At 40.9% G+C, this 25,698-nt stretch overlaps 2 protein-coding genes across 12 annotated transcripts in view; both read left to right on the top strand.

The window, feature by feature from the left end:
- Positions 1-5,680, top strand: part of miga1 (mitoguardin 1) — a 57,833-nt gene extending 52,153 nt beyond the window's left edge. Inside the window, exons 14-16 of the mRNA XM_003223077.4 lie at positions 1,920-1,973; positions 3,048-3,164; positions 3,298-5,680. Coding sequence (XP_003223125.2) covers positions 1,920-1,973; positions 3,048-3,164; positions 3,298-3,519 — 393 coding nt within the window. The 3' untranslated portion in view covers positions 3,520-5,680. The remainder of the gene's footprint in view (positions 1-1,919; positions 1,974-3,047; positions 3,165-3,297) is intronic.
- Positions 5,681-8,316: 2,636 nt separating this feature from the next.
- nexn (nexilin F-actin binding protein) overlaps positions 8,317-25,698 on the top strand; it is a 52,510-nt gene continuing 35,128 nt past the window's right edge. For 3 of the 11 annotated variants that reach the window (XM_008114128.3, XM_008114121.3, XM_062979559.1), the window contains exon 1: positions 11,433-11,682. The gene's annotated coding sequence lies outside the window, so the exon portion shown is untranslated. Of the gene's footprint in view, positions 8,411-11,431; positions 11,683-11,769; positions 12,054-25,698 lie in introns of those variants that run through there. The other 8 variants (XM_062979562.1, XM_008114126.3, XM_008114122.3 and 5 more) reach the window with 7 other exon arrangements.

Genomic DNA, 25,698 nt, shown 5'->3' with positions numbered 1-25,698 from the left:
TTAGCTTTCCTATTTTTTTCGAGCAGAGGTCAGGAAATGGCAGCACACACATTCACATCTCTAACCAGGATCAAAACATTTTGGACCCTGCTGGAGACCTTCATTTTTTAAAACGCTGCTTTGGGACTGGTATGGCCTCTGCTGGTTGATAGGCATGAAAAGTCAGTCTCCAAGCCTGCCAAAATTGCCCCACACCACCTTCCCATTTATAGTTTCCATACTTCACAAGTATTAACTCAATTTTGGTTTACTATGCAACGTATTGGGATTTGAAAATGAAAAGTAGTATTCCCTGGGCTATATCCATCCTTTTAATTTTCTCAAATAGCCAGATTCACATCCTGCAGGAAATATTGTACATCCATAGATAGGATACTTGTAGAGGTCCAGTTGACAGGACTTAGCATTTATGGAATAATTGCCATAAGCTGCGCTGAGCCCATGGGATACAGAGATATGTAACTCAGATAAGATAATTAAATTATATTGTAGCCACAAATGTAGGCAATTTCTTAAACTTGTAATTGTGTGTATGTCCATGCATGCCTTCAATTCACCTTTCAACTTATGACAACCCCATGAATTTCATAGGGTGTTTAGTCAAGGAATCCTCAAATGTGGTTTTACCAGTTCCTTCCTCTGAAATACTGACTACAACACCTGATATTAATTGGCAGCCTCCCATCTAAGTTCTACCCAGGGCTGACCCTGCTTAGCTTCCAGTAGCTGATCTGGTGCCTTTAGGGCAGTGGTTCCCAACCTGTGGTCCATGGACCACCAGTGGACCCCAAGAACTCAAATATGGTCCGTGGCTTCACAGTTACTACACTCGTTGCAACGAGAGCCACTGGTCTTGCGAAAACCTCTTATAGTGCCGAGGCAATGGAGATGACAAGAGGGGAGAGGCTGATTACCCACAAAAGACATGACAACAAGCCTCCTGACTGCTGCTTCTCCTCCTCTGTCCCCCTGAGTGGAGCCGTTCCATGTGGCGCCTGGAAGCAGGGGAGCCTTGGTGTCTTCGTTTTTAAGTCTGTTCCTTGGGTTATTTGGTGTGCTGATTCAGAAAATTGTATTGGATAGACAGCTCTAGATTATTAAATATGGTTTTCTGTGGGCAAACAGATGGCTACTACTGGATGGCATATGTTCTGTTTCAGAAACTAGAGCTGATGTGGTCTGTCTAATGCAGTTTTCTGAATCAGCACCACAAATAACCAAACCAAATCTAGTTGACCAAAAACTGATTCGTAACCCTTTTGGTACTAATGTTAGAGAGCGGTCCCTGGTAAAAAAAAAAAAGGGTTGGGACACTGCTTTAGGATATATGGGTTGTTACGTATTAGTAATGCAAAACAAAATATCTATTTTCTCTCCTGAATTTATATTACTGTGATTATGAGTTTTGTAATTTTACTTAATATGTAATAATGATACAGTGTTAAATAATATTACAAACCCTGTCATCGCACAGTGTTATAAATCAGGGGAAAATATGAGATTTTTAAAGTTGTTATTCATAAAGAAGGAGCCCCGGTGGTGAAGTGTGTTAAAGCACTGAGCTGCTGAACTTGCAGACCGAAAGGTCCCAGGTTCAAACCCCGGGAGCGGCATGAGCGGCCGCTGTTAGCTTCAGCTTCTGCCAACCTAGCAGTTCAAAAACATGTCAGTGTGAGTAGATCAATAGGTACTGCTCCGGCGGGAAGGTAACGGCGCTCCATGCAGTCATGCTGGCCACATGACCTTGGAGGTGTCTATGGACAACGCCGGCTCTTCGGCTTAAAAATGGAGATGAGCACCAACCCCCAGAGTCGGACATGACTGGACTTAACGTCAGGGGAAAACTTTACCTTTATCTTATTCATAAAGAGGAAGTATTTCAAATGTCTAAGCATGTTTTGTTTGTTTATTTGTTTTAGGCTGTGGCTTCCAGTTGCTGGTCAGTCTTGAAACAAAAAAAGCAAAAAATGAAGGTCAGTTTTCAGTGTCCTATTTGTAAAGATAGAAGTCATTATCTATTGCTATAATCAGTGATGAACACAACTAGAGATCAGCACAACTATCAACTGTGTCTGACTCAGCTGAGAATGATATATATACCATTATGATAGATCACAGACTTTAGGAATTTGAAAACAGAGGCATAGAATCCCATCCCAAAGCAATATTTGAATGTGCAATGAAGCAAATTAGTATTAAGAGGAAAACTGTATGTGAATAACGTACAGTATGCAATGTGAATGAACCATTTTCCATCATTGGTGCTTAGATGGAAAGGGGACCCGAGTGTCATTGGATCCCACTAGTTAATGTTCCAACCATGAGAAACTGAAAAGATTATCCATGAGTATTTTTCAACATGATAAACTTCCTTCAACTAAATGGCAAAGTATTGGTCATTTTAACATTGACATGTAGTTGTAAGAAATAATTAAATACCATTTTACTTACATTCAGAGAAAAACAATGATCAAATGTTCTTCCAAATTAAATTGTATTTAATCTACATGCTTAAGTGTTGCTCAGTGGTTGGAACAGCCTCAATGTTCAGTTAAGTGCAGAGTTTTAGGTATAACATTTATGTTTACTGTTCTATGGAAGAGATCCCAAGATTTTCAAAACAATATATTTTAAAAACAAAAAAATGGAAAACCAGCCTTACTTTAGTCCATGGCAGAAACTGATCTGTGCTATGTCTGTATAAATATACATTAAACACTTGTTAAGACACATAGTGAAATAGATTCACCTGGCATTGCTGAACCTCTTAGTTAATATAAAGGTGATGTGAAAGGTCACCCTTTATGCCAAGTGATTGCCTTGTTATACCATATAGATCTACTCAAATGTAAGGCTCACAGAGTTTAATAGGTATTAAATGCAGCTTTAGGATTCTAGCCTTTACAGCTGCATATATACTGGGTGGGGTGTCCCTTGAGATCATTGGGACATATTCTGGATAAATATGTGTAGCATTTCAATGTTAATGTAAGGCACCAATTACTTAGTATTAATTTCTGATTAAAATATGTTAATTCTCTCACCAGGTTTCTGATGGCTTCTTTGCCCATTTCTACGCTATTTGTGAACACATTAGCCCTGTTCTGGCCTGGGGCTTCCTGGGTCCTCGAAATTCTCTCTACGAGTTATGCAGCTTCTTCAAGGTATTAAACTTCCTTTTGCCCTAAGAGTGCCTATTGCGTATATAGTAACCAAAAGGGTGAAACCAGAAAGACATATTTGTTGTGAGTCTTGGAATTTGCATAACTGAATTTGCTATGCCTTTGTTTTCACTAGGATCAAGTTCTTTATTTCCTGAAGGACATTTTTGACTTTGAAAAGGTGCGGTTTTCCACAATAGAAAATTTAACCGAAGACCTTATGCAGTTGTTGATTCGGCACACTGAACTCCTTCTGGCTTACCTTGGGACCGACTCCATGAGACACGTCAGCGGCTGTGTCAGCACATGCGGTGGACCCACGACAGCCAGTGGCCTTTTGGAAGCCAAAGTACAATGAGTTTCCTTTTTTATTCTTAACATGAGCACAATCATTTGCCTTTTTCTCCCTTAAGGAAACTTGTCATTGCTTCTATTTCTTTCTAAGCAAGTACTTGAACATCTACAATGTTGTTAAATATGGTCTCAGGGAGGTTTAAAAAATTCGGAAATTGTTGCTTAAATACTGTATGTGTCTCAAAAGGACAAGCTCATTGTCTCTGGATCTATGTCCCAACCTTTTTTAAATAGTTAACTTTATTTGTGAAAATGCTGTAATTTGGCTTGGATAAATTATTTGTAACTGAAAGTGATACAAGATATGTGGTATAGTAACTATATTTGTCTCTGAGGTTTATATAGTAGCAATTCCTCAGTAGAAAGTTTAAAAAGCTCAGTTGGCCATATGTTTGCCAAGTTATGCACCTTTTTTGTCTCTAGAGACATGTGCACTTTAATAACGTGCAGTGACAAACGATTTAACTTCATCTTGATGTTTTGCTTGTGTAAGCTATCATTTACAATGCTGCAGAATGAGTAAATGCATCTAGCATTTAGGGGAAAAATATTTCTGTGAGTTATTACTAAACTTAAGTGCTAATTTACATCTGGGCAAATTCCTCTTTCCTGTTCTTTTGAAATCATAATCTGGTGAGGCCTTAAACAATCATTTTAGAATAATTTACAAATTGGTTTAATTTCCTTCCAACTTTAAAGAGCTTTTAAAACTTTATACTACTTACAAATAAGCTAGAGCCTTGTCTTGTTTGAATGTAGCATTGAAAGTCTATTTTTAAGAAGAAAATGTATGTCAAAAATAATCATGCAACAAACATAAATATGTGTTCTGTTACCATTTTGAATTTTTGTGTTCTTTTTTAAAAACCCAGGGTTTGATTGAGACAAGAACAATACAAACTACTGGAAATATGTTTTTCTATATGTATGTTGTACAAGGAAGTTGGTCCTTGGAAATATTTGTGAGGCTGGATCTACGTTGCCATATAGTCCAGTTTCAGGATTCAGATTAGCTACATCTATACTGCCGTGGCAGTGTGTTAAAGCGCTGAGCTGCTGAACTTGCTGACCAAAAGGTCCCAGGTTCAAATCCCAGGAGCAGAATGAGCGCCCGCTATTAGCCCCAGCTCCTGACAACCTAGTAGTTCGAAAAGATGCAAATGTGAGTAGATCAATAGGTACCGCTCCGGCGGGAAAGTAACGGCGCTCCATGCAGTCATGCCAGCCACATGACCTGGAGATGTCTATGGACAACGCTGGCTCTTCAGCTTAGAAATGGAGATGAGCACCAACCCCCAGAGTCCGGTCACGACTGGACTTAACGTCAGGGGAAACCTTTACCTTTTTTATACTGCCGTATAATCCAGTTCAATGCAGTTAATCTGCATTCTGAAAATTCATTATATGGCAGTCTAAATCCAGCCTGAAAGTATCAAATGGGAATTGTACAAATATTCAGAGAAATTGTTTTGAATAACCCAGGGATATATGCTTACAACACAGGTTTATTCTACAACACAACATGATCAGTTCAAACAGTTTGATTGCAGGCTCTAATGAAATGACTGTCGTTGCTATCAGGTGCTGTCTGCACATTTTTCCATAAAAGTGCCTGTATAACTGTCTGTTTTCCAAGTGTCCTTTTTGCGGGGTGTTGAAAAAGATAGGATTACCCAACATTCATTGCACAGCAAATTATTAGATCCCATTGGGTAAGCCCTGTGATCCTGATGCTCCCACTATTAAATCAATGCAACTGGACTTTTAAAAATGCAAAATGTACAGTATAGTGTAGTAGTGGCTTGAGTATTGGACTACAACTCTGGGAGGCCAGGGTTCAAATCCCCACCCAGCCACATAAATTGATCTCTTAGCCAGAATAAGGTAATGACAAATCCTCTCTGGACAAATTTTGCCAAGAAAACCATGTGTTAATTTCACCTTAGTCTTGCTATAAATTAGAAGTGACATGTGGGAAACATAACAACAGTGCTTGCATGGGCACCTCCTCTCTCTTGCTACAGTATGTTTTCAATTTTCAGATGTTTGTACAGCGCTTTTTTCTTCAAAACATTGTCAACATCCATAAATTATTCTTTAAAACGTGCTTATGAGAAACTAATTGTCCATGTTATGAGAAATAAAAATACAGTGTTCCCTTGCTACTTCGCGGTTTGCCTTTTGCACCCTCACTGTTTTTAATAAACACTAAAATAATAATATAAATCATAAAATAATATTATAAATCTCTTATAAATCCCTCTTTCTACTTCCTTCCTAAGGATAAGTCTAAGAAAGGGAGAGAAAAGGAGGCTGAAGCAGCTTTGTTTTTGCTGCACAAGGCAGTGACAGCGGCGGGAGCATGCATGTGCGTGCTTGAGAGGCAAGGAGGGGACAGAGACACTACTTACAACACAAATATAGCATCCCTACTTCGTGGATTTTCACTTTTTGTGGGTGGTTTGTGGGTAACCCCAGCGATAAGTGAGGGAACACTGTAATAACATACCTCCAAAAGCCATTTGGTAAAAGCAATTCAGAAATGTCTATCAAAACAAAAATGTTTGCATCCAGGCAGCTTCATCATCTGTGAGATGGTGTAACCATTTGACATTCAATTACCTCAGAGCTCCCTCCTCTAAACTGTGAACTTGCTCAAAAGCAACTTTAACATCACCTCCGGACCCATCCCTCCATACCTCTGTATTATTTAGATTCACCTTCAGTGTTAGTTGTAATCTTTGTCATGCTGCTGACTTTATTTATTTATTTTATTACATCACTTCTACCCCGTCCTTCTCACCCATCAAGGGACTCAGGGCGGCTTACAATATAAACATACACATCAAAAAAACAGTTTACATCAGATTTTAAAATCCATCAAGATTAAAAATTACAATAAAATTAAGAGTATACATTTAAAAATATGCATAATTATACATTTAAATATACATTTAAGGCATTTTTCAATGAAGACTTTAATTCTAGTAATTAAATTGCAGATGGGTATGGCTGAAAGAGAGCATATTGAAATAGTGGATGTGACTCTTAATGAGACATGCCACATTATCACAAGATGTCTATGCCCTACACCATTGGAGAAATTATATTGTTTAGCTGGTATTGCACTACCTGACATCCACCAAGAAGTAGCAGCCAATAACAAAAGCATCAAGGCATTGATATCTCCATCCCATCCTCTGTTCAGATATCAGCCAGTCTGCCAATGCCTTAAATCAAGAAATAGCTTTCTAAGATCTACAGAGATGCTCGCAGGAACACCTCAGCAAGTGAGAGTCCAAAAGTGGCAGGCTAAAACCCGGAACCTCATTCCATGGCTAACACCAGATGGGAGACTCTCTCTTGGGCACACAGCACACAGAAGACTGGGCAACATGGAAGGCACTGAACAGACTACCCTCTGGCACCAAGAGGCGCAGAGCCAATCTTCAGAAATGGGGCCACAAAGTGGAGTCTGCGATATGCAAGTGTGGGGAAGAGCAAACCACAGACCACTTATTACAGTGCAGTCTGAACCCTGCCACATGTAAAATGGAAAACCTTCTTGCAGAGACACCAGATTCACTCTTAAATGGCTAGATTCTGGTCAAAGGACATTTAGTATAATGCCAAGTTTTTATCTTTGTTTGTATTTCTAAATACATTACAACTGTACCCTTGGTTTCGCTTCTGATATGATAAATAAATAGCATATTAAAGGCAGAAGGGCATCATAAAACTTAAATCAGCTTGAAGAAGGAAAGGGAGATTACCCTAAATATTACCACTGAACAAGAGCAGGCATTTGACTGCCATATTCAAGCCTGAAAACCTTATTTATATATACATTCACACACTTTAAATCCAGAGTTTAATGCTCATTAAGTAAAACTGTAGAGTGTGCAGTGTCTTCAGGTTTGAGTATAGCAATCAAGAGCTGCAATACACATAAGGAGCTTTCCTGCCTCTTTGTAGAGAGATAGTAACAAGATGCGGTACTTGTTGACAATACTGCTGCAGTTTTAGTTGAATGAGTAAACAAATTAATTAGTTCATTTAGTCTGGGTCTCTGTTCCACTAAAAGCATTCACCAGCCTTTGGTGTTTGAAGGAAGGATAATCAAAATAAAAGCACACAATAAGCCAATTCTAAGTCAAAATGCTACTACTACTACTGATGATAATAATCATACATACACATACATAGAGCACCCTTAGATCCAGGATGATGTGGTGGTTTCAGTGTTGGGCTAGGACTTTGGGAAACTAGAGGCCATGGAAAGCCACTGTTCAGGTCACACACATTCAGCCTCAAATAGCAAGGAATGGCAACCCTTCTGAACAAATCATGCCTCAAAAATCCTATTAAAACTTTGCCTTACAGGTGTCATAAGTCAAAAATGATTAGATGGCATACAAGAGCACAACCACACCCTATGTCATAAGACCTCATGACAACCACTAAAATTATCTGTACAGATATGTATTTCCCACACTAAATCAGAGGCTGAAGTGACTTGTCTTTGATGTTCACACATTAATGTTACTGCAACAGTGGAACCACCTAGAAATCTGGAAATGCTGATGTTAAAAGTGGTCTGACCCACCAATCTAAATGCTACCAAAATACTGAGAACACTCAATGAGTTTCATGTATCTGGTGCTGACTGGAGTTCATGTTGCTACAATTATCTGGTAAGTTACTATTATTAGTTCCTTGCTCTCCATGACTTTAGTGCTATAAAAAAGCTACCAGGGTCTAATAGCCTCCAGAAACAGTTGCTCTAATACATAAAAAAGAAGCTGCTCAGGAGTTGGGTGCTGTCCTAAAGAAGAACTGCCAACAACTGAACCAGAAACATTTGTGTACTGGAAGGATCAGGGGAAAAATAACACGTATGTATGTTTTTAATGACTAAATAATAGCACTAAGGCTACGTTTGAGACCTAGCTGGAGTTGCTGTCTGGAGTGTTGGAAACAGTGTCTCTGCAGTTGCAGTTGTTGACATTATTTAGCATTTGCACATATTTGGGCCTATATGAGAACTGCTAGATTGCCTTACACTGTCTACTGCCTTTCATTGAAGTTAGGATCCAGCATCCATTATCTGCTCCTGTGGAGACTAGGAATCGGAGCAATGGGTTCAAAATACAGGAAAGGCGTTTCCACGCAAAGAACTTCCTGACTGTAAGAGCTGTTCAACAGTGGAACTCTCTGTCGTATAGTGTGGTGGAAGCTCCTTTGGGAGCTTTCAAACAGAGGCTGGGTGGCCATCTGCCGGGAGTGCTTTGCTGGTGGATGGCCCATAGGGTCTCTTCCAACTCTGTGATTTTATGATCCCTTGCCAGCATAAATAACAGCCATACTGGCCAGAGGTGGTGAGAAATAGGGGGTCACATATTTGCAAGCTAAGCTCAGGAGAGCAGCTAGAAGCCGGTGAAGGCATACTCAACACAGCAGTAATATAAACCAGACCCACTCTTTCCCCCTCATTGGAAGCAGTCCAGTCTCAAAAGACCCCCTCCCTTAATGTTCATCAAGAAAGGGAAAGCACTCTGCACCTGTTCAGAGACAACTGCTGGTGAGGACAAAAAGGCACTCCTCAGGAAACAAACATCCAACTTGCAAACAACTCATAGTTAAAAGCAAGGTTGAGACAACAGGACGTGAGAGAAATTTACCCCTAGGAAGGGAAATTCACTCCTGAAAAGAGTTGTTACTGAAGCTTTATCACATATCCTTGTTTCCTCTTGTCCTTTTCTGAACATAGAATTCCTACCGGCTGTTAGGAATTGTGGGAGTTGAAGTCCAAAACCCCTGAAGGGCCCAAGTTTGCCCAAGCCTGATTGATAGCATCAATGCTGTTGGGTATCACTTAAAAAGTACTGCCATGGCTCAATGGTATAGAATCCTGGGGGATTCTATACTTGGTTGTTGTGCATTTTCTGGGCTGTATGGCCATGCTCCAGAAGCATTCTCTCCTGGCGAGAGAATGTTGACAAGCTGGAAAGCGTCCAGAGGAGGGCGACTAAAATGATCAAGGGTCTGGAGAACAAGCCCTATGAGGAGAGGCTCAAAGAGCTGGGCATGTTTAGCCTGCAGAAGAGAAGGCTGAGAGGAGACATGATAGCCATGTACAAATACGTGAAGGGAAGTCATAGGGAGGAGGGAGCAAGCTTGTTTTCTGCTGCCCTGCAGACTAGGACGCGGAACAATGGCTTCAAACTACAGGAAAGGAGATTCCACCTGAACATCAGGAAGAACTTCCTCACTGTGAGGGCTGTTCGGCAGTGGAACTCTCTCCCCCGGACTGTGGTGGAGGCTCCTTCTTTGGAGGCTTTTAAGCAGAGGCTGGATGGCCATCTGTCGGGGGTGCTTTGAATGCGATTTCCTGCTTCTTAGCAGGGGGTTGGACTGGATGGCCCATGAGGTCTCTTCCAACTCTACTATTCTATGATTCTATGATTCTATGGCGTTTTGCCCACATCTATGGCAGGCATCCTCAGAGGTTGTGAGGTATATTGGAAAACAAGGCAACTGAGGTTTCTATATCTGTGGAAGGTCAGGGTGGGGGAAAGAACTTCTGTCTGTTGGAGGCCAATGTGAATGCTGTAATTAATCACTGTGATTAGCATCGAATACCCTTGCAGTTTCAAAGCTTGGCTGCTTACTGCCTGGGGGAATCCTTAGTTTGGAGGTGTTAGCTGCCCCATTCATGTCTGTGTAATTCTTCTGTCTTCAGAGTGCTGTTTTTTATTTACTGTCCTGATTTTAGAGTTTTGTAATACTGGTAGCCAAATTGCATTCATTTTCATGGTTTCCTCCTATCCGTTGAAATTGTCCACGTGCTTGTGGATTTTAATGTCTTATCTGTGTAGTCTGACATGGTGGTTGTTAGAGTGGGTAATAAATCAGGGCAATAAAGAAAGAGAAGCACTCTGAAAACAGGGGAATTCCAGACATGAAACAATCAGGGCCAGCTAACACCTCCCAACAAATGATTCCCCCGGGCAGGAATCAGACAGGCTTTGAAGCTGCAAGGCCATTCAATGCTAATCAAGCTGGCCAATTGCACCATTCACACTTGTCTGAAGCAGACAAGAGTTCTTTTGCCCTCCCTGGACCTTCCACGGACACATAAACCCCACTTGCCTAGTTTTCCAACAGACCTCACAACCTCTGAGGATGCCTGCCATAGATGCGGGCGAAAGGTCAGGAGAGAATGCTTCTGGAACATGGCCACACAGCCCAGAAAACTCACAGCAACCCAAATGATTCCCCCGGGCAGGAATCAGACAGGCTTTGAAGTTGCAAGGCTTTTCAATGCTAATCAAGGTGATTAATTGCAACGTTCACACTTCCCTCCAACTGACAAGAGATCTTTCTTCCATCCTGGACCTTCCACAGATATATATATATACATACATACATACATACATACATACATATATATACACACACACACACACCTCTTGCTTAGTTTTCCAATAGACCTCACAACCCTTGGGGATGCCTGCCATAGATGTGGGCGAAACGTCAGGAGAGAATGCTTCTGGAGCATGGCCACACAGCCCGGAAAACGCACAATAACCCAGTGGTTCCGGCCACGAAAGCTTTCGACAACACATTGATTCTACATTTGTTTGAGGAGGGCTTTCGCCTTCTCTGCCCAAAGAGTGCTGGTGGTGCTTCTTTAAGCCATGGGGTTCAAGAAGCCTCCATGCGACAGGGGAAGATGCGCCCACTCTCCCTTGAGGACCCTCCGGGGGGCGATATTTATAGCCTCCCATCCCAAAATAACCCTCCGGGGCCGAGAGAGGCCCGAGGCGGAGGCGCTGAGGGGTGTGAGGGATGTGAGGTGTGTGTGTGTGGTGCGCGCGCGGCGGGACAGCTGCGTCCGCGAGGCCGGGGAGGCGCGCGAGGAATGCGGCGCGGGCTGCGCACCGGGACTTTTATGGAAACTTGCAGCGCCCGGCGCCGGAGCCACAGCCAAGGGGCGAGGAAGCAGGAGCAGCAGCAGCAGCAGCAGAGACGGGAGCCGCGGCGGCAGACGCTCCCGAGCCTCTTCTTTCCCGCCCACCCAGGCAGACAGGCCGCCATCCGCTGGGATTAACTGCTGCAGGCCGAGAGAAGAGGAGGAGGAGGAGGAGGCGCCAGGGGCCCGCAGGTAGGCGAAGGCATCTATGGCGGGGGTCCCATCTCCACTCAACATTTGCTGGCTTCCAACAGCAAACTGCCGCAAAAGAAAGCCCTCCGCGTTTTGCATTTTGTGTCACTGCCACCACCTGGGCCTCATACAGATTTGAAGCCGCATGAAATGATCAGCGTAGACGTCCCCCTCGCCTCTCGCCAAAGTTTGGTTCCCTCAGTCACTGGTTTCCCCCATGGTTCTGGAGCAGGCTTGGGCAAACTTCGGCCCTCCCGCCAGGTGTTTTGGACTTCAACTGTGAGTTTTGCGGGCTGTATGGCCATGTTCCAGAAGCATTCTCTCCTGACGCTTCGCCCACATTTATGACAGGAATCCTCGGAGGTTGCGAGGTGTGTTGGAAGCTTGCACATCTGTGGGAAGTCCAGGGTGGGAGAAAAAACTTGTCTGTTTGAGGCAAGTGTGAATGTTACAATTGCTCACCTCGATTAGCATTTAATGGCATTGCAAATTCAAAACCTGGCTGCTTAGGAATCCTTTGTTGGATTCGACAACACAAAGGAAGAGTCGCCCCCACTTGGCACCCAGGAGGCGCCTCCAAGGGCCCTTCCAGACAGGCCCCATATCCCAAAATCCGAACCCAGGTTTTCTGCTTTAAACGGACTTATATGAATCCCCACGGCCAGATAATCTGGGACAAATAGAAAACCTGGGATCAGATCCTGGGATATAGAACCTGTATGGAAGGATCCTAAGTCGCTTTGTTGTCGCGACCCATGCCTTACATACCCTTCCATACCCTTCCACACAGTTGAATAAAATCCCACATTTTCTGTTTTGAACTGGGAAATATGGCAGTGGGGACTCAGATATTCCAGAGCAGATATTGTGGGTTATTCTGCCTTGATATTTTTGGTTATAAGGAGCCCCTGATGGCGCAGCGGATTAAACTGCTGAGCTGCTGAACTTGCTGACCGAAAAGTTGGCACTTCGAATCCGGGGAGCGGGTTGAGCTCCCGATGTTAGCCCCAGCTTCTGTCAACATAGCAGCTCAAAAACATGCAAATGTGAGTAGATCAATAGGTACCATTCCGGCGGGAAGGTAACAGCGCTCCATGCAGTCATGCTGGCCACATGACCTTGGAGATGTCTACGGACAATGCTGGCTCTTCAGCTTAGAAATGGAGATGAGCAGCAACCCTCAGAGTCGGACACAACTAGACTCAATGTCATGGGAAAAACCTTTACCTTTACCTATTGTGAGTTATATGGTTGTGTGGAAGGGCCCTCAGCGGGTTTTCCTAGGCAAGGAATACTCTGAAGACTATTGTCAATTGAATGTTTTGCTTATGTTGGAAACTGCCCTGAGTCCTCTGGGGGAGATAGAACGGTATATAAATAAACCATTATTATTATTATTATTATTATTATTAGCGGGTTGAGCAGCCCTTCGGCTCCCCCCAAAAACTCCTGTAATGACTAATGCCATGGAAACACTGAATAGTGAAACACAACAGGCGTGAGATGGTGGCACAAGAGAGGGGGTTCTCTCAGAGAAAGACTCCAGAAAAGGCATGGGCAAACTTTGGCCTTCTCTCCAGGTGTTGCTTTCAGCATGCTGAGGTCCCTCTCCCTTTACTTTGGAAGAGAAGCCGGAAATAAAAAGACGCTGGGGATAGATAGATTGGCAACTTCAAGATTTTTGGAGCAAAAGAAGGGAGGATGACTGAAAGGGAAACATTTGGAGGCATTGCCTTGAAGAAAACGGTTCCTTGTTGAGCCTGTGACATCTTGAACGAAGCAATTTGGGGCCAGATGTCCTGCATTTCTTCAGCATATTGCTGCACTCCAAAAAACAGATCCCAGAGGATTGCCTGCTCTTTTTCCTTCCTTCCTTCCTTCCCTCCCGCTTGCAATTTTATTTATCTGAGTTGAAACTGAAGGCACTTCCCTACTGTGTGCAAGGCACAAGAGGCAGAGGAGCTGAACTAAGTCCTGAAGATAACAGCTTGGATTATGTGCCTCCCAGGGGTCAATGTTAAGGGAACCTTTTATTGAAAGTTGTGTAGGACTGGCTAAGGAGATGACAACTGGAACTAAGGTGCTGAGCTAATATTAGAGCCAAGGCAGTGGTGGCTGATGGTGCTGGCCAGATGAGTGGGTGGGTGATCTCTAAACCCTTGCTCTCGTCATTTGCTTATCATGTGGAAGTCAATATGCCCGTACTAAACCAAGCCGCTGTTCAGAGTGACATTGAAAATATGGCCAGATTTTAACCTTCCCCCAAAAAACCTTCCCAGTGTTAGTTGCTTATATTCGCTGTATAAGTTTAATTTACTGTATTGATCAGAGTAAGATAACATAACAAAATATAACATCATCATATAGGGGACAGATTGGAAAAGTACTATCTTTACAATTGTATGGCAATACTTGTAATGTTGAAAAAATATATAGACTAAAAAGCAATATGTAAAGGCAAAAATGGAATTTGCTAGTGGAGTATGAGGTGACAGTGATGATTAGCAATATACAGGCAAAACTGACAATCTAGCTTAGAAAACTCAGTGTCATGCGTTTAAGAGGTATTAGAGGAGAATATGCATAAAATAACATTGTTAGACTTGCTGAATGTTTTGTATATAGGCAGCGGAGTCCCAAAAGGAGAGAAAGATGGGATAGAAAATAAATAAATGAAATTGTTTTACCTAACCCAAGGCCACAGAGGATATAATGAAATGAGTGAAATAAGTGAAATGCTTGAAGGTTTCAGTAATAAAAGAGAAAATTTTAATTAAGCCATATATGAAATAAGATGTTCACTATTACATTATAAATAATACTGCTATAATTTGTGTAAGAGAGACAAGGAGATAAAGAGAGACTGTTTTAAACCAAGTGGTATGTGTGCATGTGTATAAATAAGGCATGAATTTACATTCAGCTCCAATATACTGCTCTGAGTTATCTTTACTTACATTTTAAAATAGATTTTATATCAGCTTTAATTGTTGAAAGTGTCTTTTATGTTGTACCAAGCTATTTTACATCATACTTTATGATAAATAAATATAATGGTGGTGCTTTTTATATTATCATATAGTTGGTGTATTTTACTCAATTTAACATTATTTTCAGTATTAGTGTTTTAATTTATGTTGAAGAAAAGAAATGTATATATGCTTGTCCATCCACCTGGGGCTCTTGCTCTGTATACACACACACACACACATTTTAATATGTTAAAAATAGATAGTGGGTGAGATACTAACATGAAGACTTCTCATTCAGATTTCACACTTGCAAAGAAAACCTAAGCAGACTGTTCAAACTACTAGACGAGTGGTTCCCAACTTTTGGTCCTCCAGGTGGTATGGACTTCAACTCCCAGAAATCCCAACCAGTTCATCAGCTGTTAGGAATTATAGGAGCTGAAATCCAAAATACCTGGAGGATCAGAAGTTGGGAACCACTGCACTAGACGTTAAGCCATAGGTGTCTATAGTGCAGTGGTTCCCAACCTTTGGGCCTCCAGGTGTTTTGGACTTCATTCCCCACACTTCCTATCTGACTGAGATTTCTGGGAATTGAAGTCCAGAATACCTGGAGGCCCAAAGGTTGGGAACCACTGCTATAGTGTGAATGTCTATCTTTCACTGATCTATGAGTTACATTCTTTTCTGACAGGGATAACCCAGTCACAGCAGCCCATGTGCTGCTTCCAGATTAGATTACTGTCATGTGCTCTGTTTGGGGATGCCCTTGAAGATTATTGAGAAGCTGCTGCTAATACAAAACACAACAACTAGACTGTTTTGTCAAAGGCTTCACAGCTGGAATCACTGGGGTGTTGTGTGTTTTGCAGACCGTATGGCCATGCTCTAGCAGCTTTTTCTTCTGACTTTTTGCCTGTATCAGATGCACCTCAGCAAATGTGGAAGGCTGATTGTCTGTTCACAGACCTAAACAGTTTTGGAATTTGATAATTGAAGGAATCTCTTCCTGTATATATCTGCCTGAGGACTGAGATCCCACCAGTGCCATAATATACTATGAGAGAATGTGTGAAAGGGTCTTTGCTGCTGTGACATACTGGCTGTGGAGTAACCTTCCCTTAGGGACCTAGTTGGTACCAACACAGGTCAAAGCAATTTTTAATTATTATTGAAGTCTTTGGCATCTAGCTAGTTTTACCCAAATCTGTACATTGTGTCATGGACGTCAATTGCTTGAACTTATTTTAACTGTCTGTTTCTTAAAGTTTTTTTTTCATTTGTCCAATGTTGAGTGTTCTCTAGGAATATCTGTCTGTTCCAGTGTAACTTTATGATTAGCTTCCTCCACTCATGTTGTATGACCTAGAGATTTTTGGAGACAACATCTCACTAGTGCAGAGGTTCTCAACCTATGGGTTCCCAGGTGTTTTGGCCTACAACTCCCAGAAATCCCAGCCAGTTTACCAGGAGTTAGGATTTTTGGGAGTTGAAGGCCAAAACATCTGGGGACACACAGGCTGAGAACCACTGCACTAGTGTGACTGGTTAACTTCCTCTGGTCATGATGTATGACCTAGAGATTTCTGGAGACAGCATCTCACTAGTGTGACTCTATGGCAGGCATGGGCAAACTTTGGCCCCCCAGGTGTTTTGGACTTCAACTCCCATAATTGTGGGAGTCGAAGTCCTAAACATCTGGAGGGCCAACGTTTGCCTATGCCTTCTCTATGGTTAACTTCCTCTGGTCATGTTGTATGACTTAAAGATTTCTGGAGACAACATCTCACCAATTTTCAATGGAAGTTCACCATAGAGCAGTGCTGCACAACCTGTGGTCTTCCAGGTGTTTTGAACTTCAGCTCCCAGAATTCCTGACCACTGTGCAAGCTAGTCAGGGCTTCTGGGAGTTGGAGTCCCAAACATTTGAAGGGCCACAGGTAGTGCACCACTGCCATAGGATCATGCTAGAAGACTTAAAAATTCCTAAGCAGATGTTTTCCTAGGTAAAAACAATAGTAATTTAAACATATTTATATATTCTTATATTTGTGGTCCTGTGCCCAGCAAATGTGAAGGAATGAATGCACTCCAAAATCTAAAATTGTTCACATGGATGACTGAGAGTTGACACCTTTGCTTTCTGAAGGTTCAATGTACACAAACTTGGTTTTAGGCACACATTTGTTGAAAACACGTTCTATAAAATTACAATTGAGCTATGTGTAGGAGAGGCATATGAAACATAAATGAATTTCTTATTTACAATTGGGATGTCTCCAAGAGATACGTGCGAATATAGGTACAGTAGAGTCTCACTTATCCAAGCCTTGCTTATCCAAGCCTCTGGATTATCCAAGCCATTTTTGTAGTCAATGTTTTCAATATATCGTGATATTTTGGTGCTAAATTCGTAAATACAGTAATTACAACATAACATTACTGCGTATTGAACTACTTTTTCTGTCAAATTTGTTGTATAACATGATGTTTTGGTGCTTAATTTGTAAAATCATAACCTAATTTGATGTTTAATAGGCTTTTCCTTAATCCCTCCTTATTATCCAAGATATTCGCTTATCCAAGGTTCTGCCGGCCCGTTTATGTTGGATAACTGAGACTACTGTATTCCAGAATCTTAAAAAAAATCCAAAACCTAAGCATTTCAGGTAAGGGTTACTCAACCTGTGTTGTAAAAGCTAGTGAGGCAATTCATATCGTGCACCATGAAAATGGGGAAGTGCTATATAAAAATCTCAGTAGTGTTGCTATTAGTAATTATTTAGAATCATAGAATCATAGAATCATAGAGTTGGAAGAGACCTCGTGGGCCATCCAGTCCAACCCCCTGCCAAGAAGCAGGAAATCGCATTCAGAGCACCCCCGACAGATGGCCATCCAGCCTCTGCTTAAAAGCCTCCAAGGAAGGAGCCTCCACCACAGCCCAGGGGAGAGAGTTCCACTGTCGAACAGCCCTCACAGTGAGGAAGTTCTTCCTGATGTTCAGGTGGAATCTCCTTTCCTGTAGTTTGAAGCCATTGTTCCGTGTCCTAGTCTGCAGGGCAGCAGAAAACAAGCTTGCTCCCTCCTCCCTATGACTTCCCTTCACGTATTTTACATGACTATCATGTCTCCTCTCAGCCTTCTCTTCTGCAGGCTAAACATGCCAAGCTCTTTAAGCCGCTCCTCATAGGGCTTGTTCTCCAGACCCTTAATCATTTTAGTCGCCCTCCTCTGGACGCTTTCCAGCTTGTCAACATCTCCCTTCAACTGTGGTGCCCAGAATTGGACGCAGTATTCCAGGTGTGGTCTGACCAAGGCAGAATAGAGGGGGAGCATGACCTTCCTGGATCTAGACGCTATTTCCCTATTGATGCACGCCAGAATCCCGTTGGCTTTTTTAGCTGCTGCATCACATTGTTGGCTCATGTTTAACTTGCTGTCCACGAGGACTCCAAGGTCTTTTTCGCACACACTGCTGTCAAGCCAGGCGTCCCCCATTCTGTATCTTTGATTTCCATTTTTTCTGCCGAAATGAAGTATCTTGCATTTGTCCCTGTTGAACTTCATTTTGTTAGTTTCGGCCCATCTCTCTAGTCTGTCAAGATCGTTTTGAATTCTGCTCCTGTCTTCTGGAGTGTTAGCTATCCCTCCCAGTTTTGTGTCATCTGCAAACTTGATGATCGTGCCTTCTAACCCTTTGTCTAAGTCGTTAATAAAGATGTTGAACAGAACCGGGCCCAGGACGGAGCCCTGCGGCACTTAAATGTTATATTGTAAATGCTAATTGGTTTTCCTTAGAGGTGAGATGTTGAACTGTAATGCTTAGAATTCATTAGCCTTAGCTAAGCTCTATCAGGTTACTGGGCACTGCCATTGAACAGCATTTGGGGTGGGGGGTGGGGGCAGACAATTCCCATTTAGTTTTTGATTCAATTTTCAAGAGTTTAAACAGCACGCGGAGCTTAAATGTATCAACTGCAGAATTTCATCTCAACAAGTGAAATGGAAACAGGGACTAGGCGATAGGGTATGTCCATCATCAGTCCCTATCTTACCTTGCATGGTGATTGTATCCTAGAGCAGAACGTCCAAAGAAGGCCAAGGTTTTGCATTTTAAAAATTTGTTTAGAGCATCCTTTCTTATTTTTTTACCTTGGAGCAACCTGGAGCTCCATGGCCAGCTGCCAGGTTAGGGTAACTATTCAGGGGAGCTTAATTGGGTTCAGCCCAACTGGGTGGACTGGATTCTGTTCCCACCTCCGCTGCAGTTTGGAAGTGAAGCATATAAACCATTTGGCTAGATCCAGAGCTGCTCAGAAGCAGCAATGTTCCAGAGCAGCCATGGGTTTAGGCAGCCATATATATCCGTCCTGAGAGAATGAAGTTGGTGGCATCAGCTTTCATAGCCTAGGAATGTCAAATTAATGTAGCTTGATACCACTTTAACTGACATGGTTCAATGCTGTGGAATTATGGGGAATGTAGTTTTACTAGGTTTTTAACCCTCTCTGCCAAAGAGTGTGTTTGCCTCCTACAAATTACATATCCCAGTATTCCATATCCTAGAGCCATGGTAGTTAAAATGGTGTCAAACTCCCAGCCTAAATACACTTCCTCAGATTCAGGTAGTGAAGAGAAGCATTTGTGAAAGTAAACTTTAGTGTTCGAAAGCTCATGCTATTAAGTTTGTCTACTCAAATCTCTAAGATTACAAGATCACTTTTCATATTATATTCTGGATTGATGGCTATGGAGACATCTGAGCTCACAATTTAATGCAGCTTAGAGTCAGCCTTAAAGTGAGGCAACTATACAACACATGCACAAAAGTGTGCTGCACCATGCTTTAAGCCCTTTAAACCGAGATAAACAAAGTCAGGGGATACTCTGAAATATGCGCATCAGCACACTCTAAGGCACATCACATGGTGCCAGTTACTCTGCAGAATGCAAATTGCTGTGTAGACACCTGAAGCACTCTGCTGATCTTGGAATTGGTTTGAAGCCAACCTCTGTGGTTTGTGTAATGACTATTCAGGCCTAAATCAGTTCTAGGATTTCCAGTCTAATTATTCACACACGGTAACAGCTTTCTTCTATGCCAGTTTGAAACTGACCAAAGCAGTCAGTTTAGATGTGCCCTAAGTCTTGAATTCTCTTTCCTGATAGGAAACTTTTGTGTCTCTGTTTCTATTGTTATTTGATTTTAATTTCATAGATCTTCTTGTACATTTTAGGCATTTCAAAATATTTCTTATTTGTAGATAGCCCACTTTGTTTTGAAACTGGTTGGCATTGAATTCATTATTAGATTAGATTATTATCATTAGTTATGCCACTTCGTTTTCTTTCTTTGTAACAGAGGTATTTGCTTGTCTTCAAGGTTAATGGGCTTTTTTTGTCCTCTCTGGGTTGTTTTGTTTTTTATGTGTTGTGTTGTTGCCATGGCAAAAATGATTCAAGACAACACATGCTCACAGTGTTCTAAATAGTGAAATCAATCCATGTTCCATGCAAGCTGCCTAATTGTGCTAGACAACTCGTCCTCCAACTCTTAAGACATGCAGAAAAGCAATAGATTAACTTTTGGTTCTCATATGATACAGGGTTCATTTTCTCCATTATATTTCAGGTTGAAATATTTCTATTGTAACTTTTAAGGGCATTTTGAACCACTCGTTTTAAACAATCCCATTTTTGAAGTGAAAACAAGCACTTTGGAAGTGTATTATTGGTTGTAGTTAGAATATTTCTACACTGTCTCTCCAAGGTAATCCCAGTGGGATTAAGCCAACTAAAGGAGCCACAGTGGCGCAATGGGTTAAACCCTTGTGCCGGCTGCACTGCTGACCTGACGGTTGGGTTGCTGAACTTGAAGGTTGCCGGTTCAAATGTCTGTCAGCTCTAACTTGCGGGACATGAGAGAAACCTTCCAGCAGGACGGGTATCACCTGGGCAACATCTCTGTAGATGGCCAATTCTCTCACATCAGAAGCGACTTGCAATATGTTCTCAAGTTGCTCCTGACACAATAAAAATTTCAACCACCTATGGCTCAAATATATAAGAAAACAAAACAATACTCTAGCACTCATTGGAATTGTTCACCATTTTATGCAAGAGCTGCCATTTTTCTAAGCCAATGGTATATTGAGCATCCACAGTTTTTGGTATTCATAGTGGATAGTCCTGGAAACAAGCCCCAGCAGCAGAAACCAAGTGTCCACTGTTCTCAGGTCCCTTCTACACTGCTATACATTCCAGATTATCAAAGCAGATACTCCACATTATCTGCTTTGAACTGGATTATATGAGTCTACACTGCCATATAATCCAGTTCAAAGCAGATAATCTGGATGTTATATGGCAACATAGAAGGGGCCTGAGGAAGCTTGTAGGAGCAATCCTCTGCCTCTTTAACACTGGTTAGTTTCATTCAACTTGAAAGTCTTGCTTCTGAGTAAACATGGATAGGGTGTCAAATTCCCTTTAAAAACTGGAGTTACAAAAGCAGGTTTTGATTATGAGATGGAGATCAACTGCTAAAAGAAAACATATTTTTTGAAGAAGTTCTCTTGGCAAACTTCATTTATGCACCAAAGCAGTCTTTGGATGTTGGCATTAAAATTCAGTTTTATGGGACTCTTCAGTTCAGTGATGTTTCCAAACATGTTTTAAAGTGACCACAAATGGAATTTTGTCTGTTTTAAAGGGGAAAATGAAAGTTACATAAATTCTTCAGTATCTTGGCATATATTGTTCCTAACGCCTACTTTTCAGCTTCTAAACCCAGTGGTAGTAGATAACAGCATTTACTTCAGCATTTGTGAATGCTTGATGAAATTAAACTTTGAACATTTGTGAATAGATTGGGGAAGGTAAGATGGTGTCCATATTTTCATTCAAGCAAGAAAGTTGGTTTAATTGTTCAGTGTTGTGGTTTTGCTGATTGTAGTAGATATATAATTTCTTTGATGTACAATTTCTTCTTCTCTTATAACATAATGCAACATAGTGATGGAAAATGGGATGCTAAAATGGCATATGCATGATGGATTCTGCATATGAATGTGGAAAAAGTAATCTAGCTAACAAGATTAAGGAAGAAGTCTTGGAACAATATTCACCTTTTTCTAATTTACGTTCTGCAAGTTTGTAGTGAAATGGAAATTGGCAGCGATTCACCAGAACATGCTGTTAAGGAGGGAGGGAGGGAGGGAAAGGTGGGGTATAAATATCTCTAGAAATATAATGCCTGGACAGCTGCTGCAGCCTTAACAAATGTATTTTTTTTTCTCAATGAAGAATGTAAGGATAATAGTAAGTTCACATTCTATATAGTCTTTCAGAAGTTTATTGAAAGACCACATGGAAATTATATAAAGAGCTCAACAGATTCCAAACAAGAAATGATGGAACTACTTAAATGGAACAGGTGGTGGAATGGTGGAAAATAGATTATTTCTGCTTTTGGATATAAATTCCATCTTACATGTATCTATAATAATAAAAATATGTGCGTAACTTTCAGACACCTGAAACTTAACATGAATACTAAGGATATGTTTAAAGTTAACAGTGTGACCTTGGGATTATTTTAAAATTAATTGCCAGATAATACTCTTATATAAATCTGTCTCATGTATAAGTTGGGGGCAGGTTTAGATTTTGATATGACCTGTGGATATGTCAACGGTCATTATGCAGAGAGAGGGAAGTACATACACTACATGAGGGTGCTAGCCATCCCCCATCACTGTTGCCATTGTTCTGCCTAGGCATTCAAAGAGGCCTTTCACCACTCTAGTCTGAGAAGATGATGACTCCATTCTTTTAAAAAAATAAAAGCTAAGGTACAGAAAAGACAACCCATCCTTTCTCTGAGTAGAGTGGCAAAGAGAGAGCTTACTCTAAGTTAGGAGAACCTAAAAGAACCACCAATTTCCCTCTATTCTCATTTTACTACCTGGATATTCAGAAAGACCAGAAGAGGTGCTGTAGTGGAGAGAGAAGACCACGTTGATTCTCTTTTAGGTTCTCCCAGGATGGAAGAAGCACTCAGCTTTCAGCATTCTACTGAGAGAAGGAGATGCTTTCTTTTTTATAGGAGTTAAGGTACAGTACTTACCTTGACCTATGGACAAGTTGGTCCAGGTTTTGAGGGCCAATTTTTAAATCACATTTCTAGACAAATCTACTCAAGTCTAATGTGCCATCAAATCTAACACACACCAAAATTTTCAAAACACCGAAACAAAAGCATTTTCTGGTGAATGTAATGTGCAGCAAAAAATGTACATTCTTTGTAATTTGGTCAAAAAAGGTGCAAATTATAGTGGCTGCATGCTTTCTTCTTTAAAAACAAAAGCGTGAGAACATCAAAGCTTTCAGCAATGGAAAATAAAACCTTGGGGTGCATCTATGCTGTAGAATGAATCCACTTTAACTTTAATAGGAGCTCCAGGCGCTCCTGAAGTAGCTTCCCCATTTTCTTTGGCTCAGCACTAAGATTATCATATTACGTGAATCTAATGTACACCCTAATTTTAGGAAGGTGATTTAGCCAAAAAGGGTGAGCATTAGATTCAAGTAAATACTGTAGTGTATGTAGTACTATTTTGAATTATAATCTGTCTGTGGCCCTATCTACACTGCCAACAGGCTCAACAGCCTGTGTCGGGCTGTGGCGCAGGCTGTTGAGCAACCAGCTGCAACAAGTCACTCTGACCAAGAGGTCATGAGTTCGAGGCCAACTCGGAGCCCCGTGTTTGTCTTGTCTTTGTTCTATGTTAAAGGCATTGAATCTTTGCCTTATATGTGTAATGTGATCCGCCCTGAGTCCCCTTCGGGGTGAGAAGGGCGGAATATAAATACTGTAAATAAACTGTAAATAAATAAATATAAAATCCAGATTATGTTCTTTGACCTGGATTATATGCCAGTGTAGATTCATATAACCCAGTTCAAAGGAGATAATATGGATTATCTGCTTTGAAAATATAGATTATATGGTATTGTAGAAGGGGCCTCAGTTAAGTGGAACTCAAACCACCAGTACTGCTTGGTAACGTAGAAGGCAGTAGGAAAAAAAGAAAACCAGAATCCAAATGGATAAACTCAATGAAGGACAGTCCTGAGTCTGTAAGACCCAAGAAGGGTTGTTGGTGATAGAGTGACTTGGAATCTCTCATCCCTTGGGTCAAAATTGGCTTGACATCAGTTAAGATGAAAAATCCCAGTAAAACAGGCATGGTCTGAATAAAAGTTATATAATAATTTATTTTTAAAATTTTGTTTCCTGGCCAAAATCAGGTAATAGCAAATATGTGGGTTTTGGCAACATTTCCCAACAATATAGGAAGTTTTAAGGAGCAAATAAAGAAAACTGCTAATGAAATTATTATTTTTATGTGAAAAAATGTCTTCTTACAACTCAGTCACACATACTTCACACACAAATCTTTATAAAAATTATGTTTAGTCAAGGAATAATATATTTTGCAGCCTGACTACCACCACCTCCTTAAATATGGAGGTAACTTTCATGTATGATAACCCAGTGCTGATCAGTAATAGCTTGCTAAAATAAAAAAGAGCCAACTGGCTCAACTCCAGTCCCCTACCTTCTTCCACTGATGTCTTTAGAGGGGAGAGGAGAAAGCAGAGAAAAGGGTAGGGTTCCTAATGAGGGAAATGTTCCTGCCCGTTTTATGGACTTGTAATTCAGGTCTTGTTATATCTGCTCATGCAGGTGTTCAGGCAGCTCCCCTTGCCAAAGAGTACTTGTTCTCACTTGTATTAAAACAGGAATATGCTTACATTTTATTTTACATGTTGTTCTTTCTGTAAATATTAATTCCTCTTGTTGTTTAATCATTGCAATATGCACTGCACCTAAGGCTTCATCTTAACTATTTCTTCTTTTGGTCAAATATCTCACTGTTATCATCTGGTCTAGATGTCATACATAGTGCTCTTCTCCCACCTCCTCTTTGAGAGGTGAGGATGAGCCATGAGTCCACAAAAAGGATTTATAAAGAAAAATTAAGGCAGGCAATTGAAAGCGAGCATTTAGAAAAATACAAACATAGATCTTTCTTTTAGTCATTTAAGGAAAATAGTTATAACTTTTTATGTATGTTCTGAATTTTATTTGATAACATATAGCATGTGAGTACAATTACATTTTATTTTGTTTTGTTTCTTATTTAATTTTCCAAATGATTAAAAAAAAATTATTGCTTAGTTTTCCAGAATCTACAGCAAACTCTGTTTTCTTCTGTGGTGAACTTCATCTGTCCCTACAATACGTGTTTGTCTGTGTAAACATTTGCAAGTGTACTGCAATAACGTTCTCCACACTAGAGCAAAAATGTATACATGTAGTCTGTATTACTTTATTTATCTACTGTGGTAATCTGAGGGCTAATCTCCTCCTCTGAAAGAGATAGAGCAATTTTATGGTGTATAGTTGCTCATTTTCAGTTTCCTAGAAGATGACAATCACTAAATTGTTTATTTCGGCTAACCGTAGCTTACAACAGATAGCACCTTTTTAGTGACATACTTAATCTTAAATCCATTTTATAATTGAGCATATATTTTTGTGACCATTGCTTCTCTTTGCACTGTCCTAAGCCTTCCTTCCACCCCACCACAGAACTTCCAGTTATGTTCTGATAGTAGCCACTCATAACCATTCTGTTGCTGGTGAAGAGCAAAGGGACTCAGAATAGCGTCAGAGCGAGACATGGACTGATGGAATTAACTACTGAGACTTCCACAGGATCAATCATAGCTGTAGGCATTGCTCAAGGGGGAATCTGTATAAGCCTGCCTTTTGTGAATGTGAGCTATCTTTATCTTTATTATCACATAGCAAATTTCATGATTATAAACTTTAGATTTTAAATTCCAGATTTTGACTTCATACACAGTCAGCTTTTGATCATTACTGGAGTTAGGGGGATCAAACCCTTGTGAAAGCAGAATATCTCAGTCCTTCCAATCATATTTAACATGTATACAAAAAGAAAAGTAC

The sequence above is a fragment of the Anolis carolinensis genome, chromosome 4 (genome assembly GCF_035594765.1).
Source record: "Anolis carolinensis isolate JA03-04 chromosome 4, rAnoCar3.1.pri, whole genome shotgun sequence".
Lineage (NCBI taxonomy): Eukaryota > Metazoa > Chordata > Lepidosauria > Squamata > Dactyloidae > Anolis > Anolis carolinensis.
This window is presented reverse-complemented; position numbering and strand designations above follow the sequence as displayed.